We start from the raw sequence: 8,710 nt of genomic DNA, 5'->3' as shown, positions 1-8,710 counted from the left end.
TTATGGTTCTTAATCATTCTGCCAAAGTAGGGCTGCTTGGAAATGCATCTGTATTGCTTTGACAAGACTTGAGTGTCTCCTGATAAACATTTGACTGTCTACTACATAGCAAAAATATCGTGGAAAGGCTGGTATGAATTTTTGTTTAGGATAGACAAATAGGCTGTGCGTTTTTTTTTTCCCCATGGAAAGTAAACCTTAGTTTATCACTTGCTAGACACCTTAAAAAAATTTTAATTTTATTATTGAAGTAATGGGTATCGGAGGTCTTAAAAATAAATAGCAAGCTGTGACGAGGAGTACATTTGGCAGTAGAAGAAATTTAACAGGTTTTATTCCTTAAGACATCAGTGGTTCTTTACTTGGTGTTAGTAAAATGCTGGAGGAGAACCCGGAAGGTAAAAGTTTAATAGTCGGCTTACTATCCAAATGAAGCTGTTGTGGAAACATGAAAAGGTGCTTAGCAGTTTCTTTGTAAGGTGGGTCAATTGCTTGATACTCCTACTGTTATTACAATGATGGTAAGTTATGCAGACATGCACATTTCACTTGGATTTCACTAGAATCTTTATTTTGTTAAAGAGGAATCAATTTTTCAATTTTATTCTAGGTATAATCAAACCTAAGTATCCTCAGTATGTAGGCTAAAGGTTAAATTTTTTTTAAAGTAAAGGAGATTAATGAAAACTTAAAGTTGTAGAATAACTTTTAATCTCATAAAACAGGAAAGATTTGAACTTTAGACAATTATTTTTGTTTACTTTGAAGTGTACTTGAGTATATATTTGCTTGTAACTGCCAAATCCATACTATGAATATGATCATCCAATACTAAAATTTAATTGTTAAAAAGGAGTCCCAACTGGAGCAGGATAATCCAAATGGTTTAGGTACATTAACTGTGAGTTGACAATTTTTTTTCAGAATGCAAAATTCAAAATGGGGCATCGGGCATTCGTTTCATCTATACCCGGGAAGGCAGACCAAGTGGAGAAGCATTTGTTGAACTTGAATCAGAAGATGAAGTCAAATTGGCACTGAAAAAAGACAGAGAAACTATGGGACACAGATATGTTGAAGGTTTGATTTATGTTGACATAGTAAAGTGTTAAGTGTTTAGATTTTACCCCCCCTTTCTGAATTTTAGGTAATTGACCGCATGGAAATGGTCATCTAAGTGAGTTTTTGGCAGCTCCTAGTTTATCTAAAATAAGGAAATTTTATTCATTCTAACGTTCCGAAATTGACTAATTCTAAGCACCTCTTACAGTATTCAAGTCAAACAACGTTGAAATGGATTGGGTGTTGAAGCATACTGGTCCAAATAGTCCTGACACTGCCAATGATGGCTTTGTGCGCCTTAGAGGACTCCCATTTGGCTGTAGCAAGGAAGAAATTGTTCAGTTTTTTTCAGGTATGTAGTAGTGCTTGTCATTGGACAGTGCATTCTGGCTAGTTCAAGTAATTGGAGTGATTTTTAGATCTACTTGTTTGGACAGGTTGAAAATAATGCTGTTCTCTGGTTTAGAAGTTCAGGGACCTTCAAATAATTTAAGCCCATAAATTAGAATACCTTAAAGCTGGAAAACAACTTGGATTCTAAATATCACTAAATTTTTAATTTTTTTTATACTTGGTATTGTAGTTTAAAGTAGATATTTAGATGCTAGAGGATTGTCCTCAACAGCTTAACTTCTTTCTACACATTTGCTGTTCAGCATAGTACCTCAAGTTTATAAGGTAAGATGCACTTATCACCATGACTAGAATGATGTACTTTAATTTTAACTAACACTCTTCCTGCTGTTATCCATTATTGTAAAATGACACTGCCGGTGTCATGGGACCAAAGTAAACTCCAATATGTTCTCTGGAGCAATACTATGGAGCCTCTTCCAAGAAAATCCTGATAATAGCCTGGTAATTGTAGGCTACTAGCATTGCAAGTTGCCTGTCTTAAGTAAGATTGCAGAAGAATAATTTTCAGGTACTGTTTTAAATTCTTATCAATTGCTGATTTTGAAAAATGATTTCCCAGTTTACTTAAGATAGGGAAATGCTCTACGAGGTAATGTTTTGGGCCTAAACTAATTGAATGTCTAACACAATTCTGATGTGATTTGCATGAGTATTGTTCACATTGAAAAGTATGTAATAGAAATGTTTTAAGTTTTTGAAAATTTGACTAGTTTCTAGGTCTGGAATTTAATGTTAAAGATGGAGAAGGCTTATGGTTTTAACAGCTTATAAAAGTAATTATTTCAAATCATTTAATAGCATATTTGGTAACAATATTTGAATCCTAGTCAGTTTTGACTAAAGTTCAAATATCTTAATAGAATGAAAATTTAAATGCTTATTTGTCACTTTAATGTAATCTCATATCTTACTCCTAGGAAAGTGTTTTAAGCATTTTTGTAATCTTGGAAATGTATCCACGAACTGGAAATTCCATCTTTGAAAACATTTTAAGTGTTATTTTACAATTAGAACATAAAAATTGCATGATTGTCTTACATAGATCAGTTGTATTTTAAAAGTCAGGTTATGTGTCTGATCAGTTTTGTGATCTTAGCAATGTTTATTTCATCATTGTATGTGTACCTAAATATGCAAAAATGTCTCTTGAAAACTGAAGTTCCACTTAGCTATTTGTAATATATTTAATCTAAAGGAAAGAAGACATGTTGGCAAAACTTGTTAGTGTGTGAAACTTGATTAGCTTACTGTCATTCTATCTTGTGTTAATTCTCAGCACTGAGAATATGTTGAAAATATAAAACTGTTGATGTCAGTTTCTTACTACACCCTTTCTTATCAGCAAGTGAAACTGTATATTTGTTTGCCTCCTATGTTTTTGTGCCACAGGGTGTTTTAAGAATAGTAAACTTATATGGAACTTCATGTTAGTGCATATTTATGAGTACTTAAAGTTAAAAGCATACCATTCGCCTAAAATATTTACAATTCTGGTGTATTTAAAGCTATAAGAAGAATCATTTCTGGGCTTGTGATGTTAATATTGCCCCCCTACTGGGGTTATTTGTCCTTGGGTTGAAGGGTTGGAAATCGTGCCAAATGGGATAACATTGCCGGTGGACTTCCAGGGGAGGAGTACGGGGGAGGCCTTCGTGCAGTTTGCTTCACAGGAAATAGCTGAAAAGGCTCTAAAGAAACACAAGGAAAGAATAGGGCACAGGTGGGGATGGATGGTTGGTTGGATACGTCACTTTTCTTATGGTAAATGATAATTAAATCCATATTCTCTCTGCTTGAAAGGAAATGTATCTATTTCCTAGTCCTAGTTAATAATTAAAGTGTTAAAACTGTTAAGTTACTGTCAGATGCTAAAGTTACATGCTAAAACTTTTAAATGCCATATTTGTATAGACAAATGTTTAAGGTTAAATTACTCCCAGTTATTTTAGATGCATTTGCCATTTAAAAGGTTCTTAATTTCTATAAGCAACCATAAGTCCATGGAGTCGAGAGACTATGGCTTTAAAAAAATTTAGTGTAAACAATGGCTTTAGCTCAATATCTAGTAAATTAATATTACCATAAGAAAATGTGATAACTTTCTGAACTTGTTTTATAAAGTTGAAATGCCACAAACTTTCTTGCTGTATATAAACTTGCATTGTAACGTTAAGCATAGCTTTCAAGAAATTGTCACAAAAGGTTTTATTCAATTTTGCTTGTGACTATTTTTCATTGAAGCATGCGCTTACCTATGCTGATTCTTACTAAGAAGCATAGGATATGTGGGGTATTTGTTACAGGCAAAATAATTGTAGCATTGAGCTAGAATGTTGGTGAAGACCGGCTTTTCAGCTCATTTGTTACACATTGCCAGTTAATTCAAATGTTGAAATGTTAAGTTGAGTGGAATTCATTCCCTCCTAAAAACATTTTACTTTTAAATAAATACTCCTCTCCCACCCTTAAGGTTGGGCTGTAGTAAAGTTTTTAAAAAATAAAGAGGAGTTTTAACTTATCCCCCCTGATGAAAATGACATTTTTATAGTCAAGAGTAAAATCTGGTCATTGCCTATGCAAATATAAAGAAATCTGGCTTTTAAAGTATTTTGTCAGTTTCATGGCTATGACTAGAATATTGTCTTGTGTAATTATACCTGTACATGAAATGAAGGACTCACTAGATTTTCTATATGAACAATGTTCTAGGTACATTGAAATCTTCAAGAGCAGCCGGGCAGAAGTTCGTACTCATTATGATCCTCCTCGAAAGCTAATGGCTATGCAGCGACCAGGTCCTTATGACAGGCCTGGTGCTGGCAGAGGCTATAACAGCATTGGTAGAGGAGCTGGGTTTGAAAGAATGAGACGTGGTGCCTATGGTGGAGGTAGGTGTACATAAGAAATGAGATGACAATTGTGGGGGGGGAAAGGCTTCTTGTTAAGTAATGACTTCTCCATTAACTATTTCAGGGTATGGAGGCTATGATGACTACAATGGATATAATGATGGATATGGCTTTGGGTCTGATAGATTTGGAAGAGGTAAGGTAAGAATTGTACATCTAAGCTGGAGGATACCTACACTTTTTTAAATCTAGACCTCAATTACTGTTTTTCAGGAATGTCTGATCATAGATATGGAGATGGTGGGTCTACTTTCCAGAGTACAACAGGCCATTGTGTGCACATGAGAGGATTACCTTACAGAGCTACTGAAAATGATATTTACAATGTAAGTTTCTCATTAAGTTGACAAGTAACTAACTCTTAACAAGTATACATGTGTATGCATTTTTTACCTTAAAAGAACTGATGGATTTTCTAGAAGCTAGTGTTAAATTAAGAGCATAACCTGATTCTTTTTATGCCCAGTTTTTCTCACCACTCAACCCTGTTCGAGTACACATTGAAATTGGACCTGATGGCAGAGTGACTGGAGAAGCAGATGTTGAATTTGCTACTCATGAAGATGCTGTGGCAGCTATGTCAAAAGATAAAGCAAATATGCGTAAGTCTTATGTTCTGAAACTTGTATCTAGGAAATTTATCATAGTAGGCGAAACACAATATTGTAAATATTAGTAAAGAGCATGTGAGGTTTACTTCTCACTAATTTGATTCAATTGGCTGGCTTGGTGCATGTGGGGTAGTATTCGGATAATAGCTTAATTTAATGAATTGAAGTATAGAAGAGTATGTGTTGAAATATATATTAATAGTTAGCATATTAACTTTTAGATTAAAAATTTCACAATAAGTAACAAATTTTTCAAACTTTTTCTCATTTCAGAGCACAGATATGTAGAACTCTTCTTGAATTCTACAGCAGGAGCAAGCGGTGGTGCTTACGGTAGCCAAATGCTAGGAGGCATGGGTTTGTGTAAATATCACTTTAGTGTCTTTTTTTTAAGCTAACCTTGTATGCCTTTTCTCTCATTTCAGAACACAGATATGTAGAACTCTTCTTGAATTCTACAGCAGGAGCAAGCGGTGGTGCTTATGGTAGCCAAATGATGGGAGGCATGGGCTTGTGTAAATATCGCTAGTTTTTTTAAAAAACAAAACATTTTTATATCTAAGTCAATTTAAGTTATAATTAGGTTATGTTTAACTGAGTTTAGTGTTACCCAAGTCAGATCCTAGATCCTTTAGGAGGCTATTCCTTTCAGATGAGCTTAAGACATTTCAGTGTAGAAAAAAGTTTAATAGTTAAGTAGTAGAACTTGTAGATTAGTGACTAGCTTTGTCTATTGGCTTTATGTTTTGGGGGGAGGGAACTAAATTCTTAAGAGTTTAGATAGCTTAGTCTGACTAATAGTCTTTAAAAAGGACCTGGAAAAAATCACTTTTAGTACCTTATTAAATGAATAAGGGATGTATGGTGTCCAGTTAACACTTTGAAGGATGTCATTTCATTATTGAATCCATAGTCATAGTAAGTTCAGTGTAAAAAGAAAGTAGTTTAAGCAGCTTTGTTATTAATACCTCTATTGAATCCTGTGGATCTAGTCTTGCTGATAGTTATATGCTATTAGCTTTACACGGTACAATAGTGGAGGATTAAAATGCTGTTAAAAAGTAACTTGGAAGTATTGAAAGCTACCTAGAAGAGGGTTGGTTATAGGACAAGAAGTCAACTCTGGAAAACCATGTAGATTTAGAAGTGCAAGCCAGGTACCACCAGGTACCACATGGCCTTGGGAACAAGAACCTAATGTTTTCTTAACTTAACAGCAAACCAGTCCAGTTACGGTGGTCCAGCTAGCCAGCAGCTGAGCGGGGGTTATGGAGGAGGCTACGGTGGTCAAAGCAGCATGAGCGGATATGGTAAGCATCTCTTTGATTGTGGTTTAAATATTTTCTTAGGAAGGCATGTTTATGTAGCTGGGGAAAAATGCAGGTTCCTTTGTGGAATTGGGCTCATAATAATAGAGGGTTTTTTTGGTTTTTGTTTTTGTTTTTTTAAGGGGAGGGGTGGTAATATGTTGAGCATTTTTAATTTGCCTTATTTAAACTTGAGAAATGAGCATTGGGGGAAGTGTTATAAATGGCACCTTAGTAGTAAATCATAACTGTTGCTGTCGAGCCAGAAAACTTATCTGCCTCCATTAAGAGTAAAAAAATGTGCCTTTTGTTTTCATTTATGTTTTTAAGTTTTTTTTATTAGTAACTTAAGTATTTTAGATTGGGTTAATTAAATGGCAGAATGGTGGTTGGGATCCGTATTGTGTTTTCTGGACAGTAAAATTAGGATTGGTTTTGGTTTATTTTCAATTGGTCTAAAGAATGGTGATTTTGGTATTATAGTCTTACCCTACAAAATCCTTTTGCAGACCAAGTTTTACAGGAAAACTCCAGTGATTTTCAATCAAACATTGCATAGGTAAATATTTTCTCGAAAAATCTAATTTAAATTCCCAATAGCAAATATTTTTTTTTTTACCTGTTGTAATAATACTTTCTATAGCAGTCAATGGCTCTGACTTATATAACTCCATGGAGGCTGCCATTTTGGGCACAGTGAGTTTTGCCTTTAGTCCAACTTTGTAGTCTCACTTTCTGCCCACCATGAATAGGAAAAGCAAGCGACTTCCCCCTGTGCTCCCTATTCATTCATCTGCCATTCAATAACATGTGAATGTTTTATGTTAAAATTTTTTTAAATGCCTGCTTAGTTTTAAAATCATTGTGGAGTAATTTTGCAATTTTTGAAAAACACTAGTTTTCCTTTAAACTTAAAAAGTTTCAATCCTTAAAGATCCATTAAAATGGTAGCACAGGAGTATGGCAAGTTGGTACAGCAGTGAAGGGGTTAACGGAGGCCTGTTTGGAGTAAGGGTCCCCCTATCCCAAACATGTTTCTCTCTCTCCACCTAAAAACAGCAGCCATTGTGTACTACAAACAAATTAATTTTTTTGTAATACTATTTAACTTGGCTGGTACTTTGAAATGGCTTTTAACTTTTTCAACTGTGTCTCTTTGCAGGGAGCCAAGGAGCGATGAACAGCAGCTACTACAGTAGCGGGAGCCGTGCATCTATGGGAGTGAACGGAATGGGAGGGATGTCTGGCATGTCCAGTATGAGTGGTGGATGGGGAATGTAAATCCTGATCACTGACTCTTGGTCAACTTTTTTTTAAAGAAAAAAACAAACAAAAACGAAGTTTAACAGTTTTGCAATACAAGCTTGTGATTTATGCTTACTGTAAGTGAAATCAGGATTGTTTTAAAAACTTCAGGTTCAGTATTTTTGAACACAGAAAAACATTCATCTAGGATGTAATAACCAAGTTGAGTAAAGACTATAACTGTTAAACAATTTCAGCTTTTCTCAAGGTAGTTATGTTGTAGGAGTGTACTTAAGCAGTAAGCGTATTTAGGTTAAAGCAGTTTCAATTATGTTAAATGTTGCTCTTATACCACATTACATGGAACACTGTTTGAGATGCATGTTGGGAGACATGCTTTTTTGTAAAACAAATATAGGAGCTGTGTCTGCGATTCAAAAGTGAAACATTTGGCATGTTTGTTCTAGTTTATTTCGTTTACTATCCTGTAAGGCACGTACGTTAAGCTTTTTTTTTTTTAAGTTAATGGGGACAATTTTGAGACGCAATACGGATACTTTAGGATTTTGGTCTTGGTGTTTGTATTAAATTCTGAGGCCTTGATTTAAATCTTTCATTGTATTGTGATTTCCTTTTAGGTGTATTGCACTAAGTGAAACTTGTTAAATAAATCTTCCTTTCAAAAACTGGAATACATATTGTCCTTACTTGGAAGTGTCATTATTTGGCACTCTTTAGCGACTATCCAATGTTAGTGCTAAATTTTCTCACCACTCCTGTTCAAGTAGTTGGTATCTGAATTCCCTATTGCCAGTTTTGGTTCAAGAGAAAAGCACAGAAGCTCACCTTCAGAAACCTGAAGGCTATCTAGTAGTTAATGTCTGGAACTGCATTTGCTGTAGGAGACTTGAACACTCCAAATGGCTGTTTAGATCATCAGGCTATCTATTGCTTACTGGTGTCTAGAGTAAAAATGATAGGTGCCTAAAGGAATCAAGTGAAGATCCATCTTGGAAGGTCTTCCTTTGTAGAGCTGTATAGAAATTTTGAAGTCCAAGATTGTGGCTGGTTGATGTGGCTGGTTGATATAGCTGTTTCTGCATGGGATAAAATGGTGATTAAAAGTGGTATGTGTATGCTTGTTACTTTTGAATTTGTG

General features: G+C 34.9%; 1 protein-coding gene across 3 annotated transcripts in view; it reads left to right on the top strand.

Annotated features, from left to right (window-relative positions):
* LOC123237523 (heterogeneous nuclear ribonucleoprotein H) overlaps positions 1-8,243 on the top strand; it is a 17,407-nt gene extending 9,164 nt beyond the window's left edge. The window contains exons 5-16 of one of the 3 annotated variants that reach the window (XM_044664494.1): positions 925-1,080; positions 1,271-1,414; positions 3,061-3,199; positions 4,189-4,367; positions 4,453-4,524; positions 4,581-4,714; positions 4,855-4,990; positions 5,273-5,332; positions 5,425-5,514; positions 6,217-6,309; positions 6,816-6,865; positions 7,469-7,555. In XM_044664494.1, the coding sequence (XP_044520429.1) occupies positions 925-1,080; positions 1,271-1,414; positions 3,061-3,199; positions 4,189-4,367; positions 4,453-4,524; positions 4,581-4,714; positions 4,855-4,990; positions 5,273-5,332; positions 5,425-5,514; positions 6,217-6,309; positions 6,816-6,865 (1,253 nt within the window). In that variant the 3' untranslated portion in view covers positions 7,469-7,555. Of the gene's footprint in view, positions 1-924; positions 1,081-1,270; positions 1,415-3,060; positions 3,200-4,188; positions 4,368-4,452; positions 4,525-4,580; positions 4,715-4,854; positions 4,991-5,272; positions 5,363-5,424; positions 5,515-6,216; positions 6,310-6,815; positions 6,866-7,468 lie in introns of all 3 variants that reach the window. The other 2 variants (XM_044664493.1, XM_044664495.1) reach the window with 2 other exon arrangements.
* Positions 8,244-8,710: the final 467 nt, after the last annotated feature.

This window comes from Gracilinanus agilis, chromosome 2, assembly GCF_016433145.1.
Source record: "Gracilinanus agilis isolate LMUSP501 chromosome 2, AgileGrace, whole genome shotgun sequence".
NCBI classification, from domain to species: domain Eukaryota; kingdom Metazoa; phylum Chordata; class Mammalia; order Didelphimorphia; family Didelphidae; genus Gracilinanus; species Gracilinanus agilis.
Note: the sequence above shows the minus strand (reverse complement) of the source record. Positions and strands in the feature narration are given on the sequence as shown.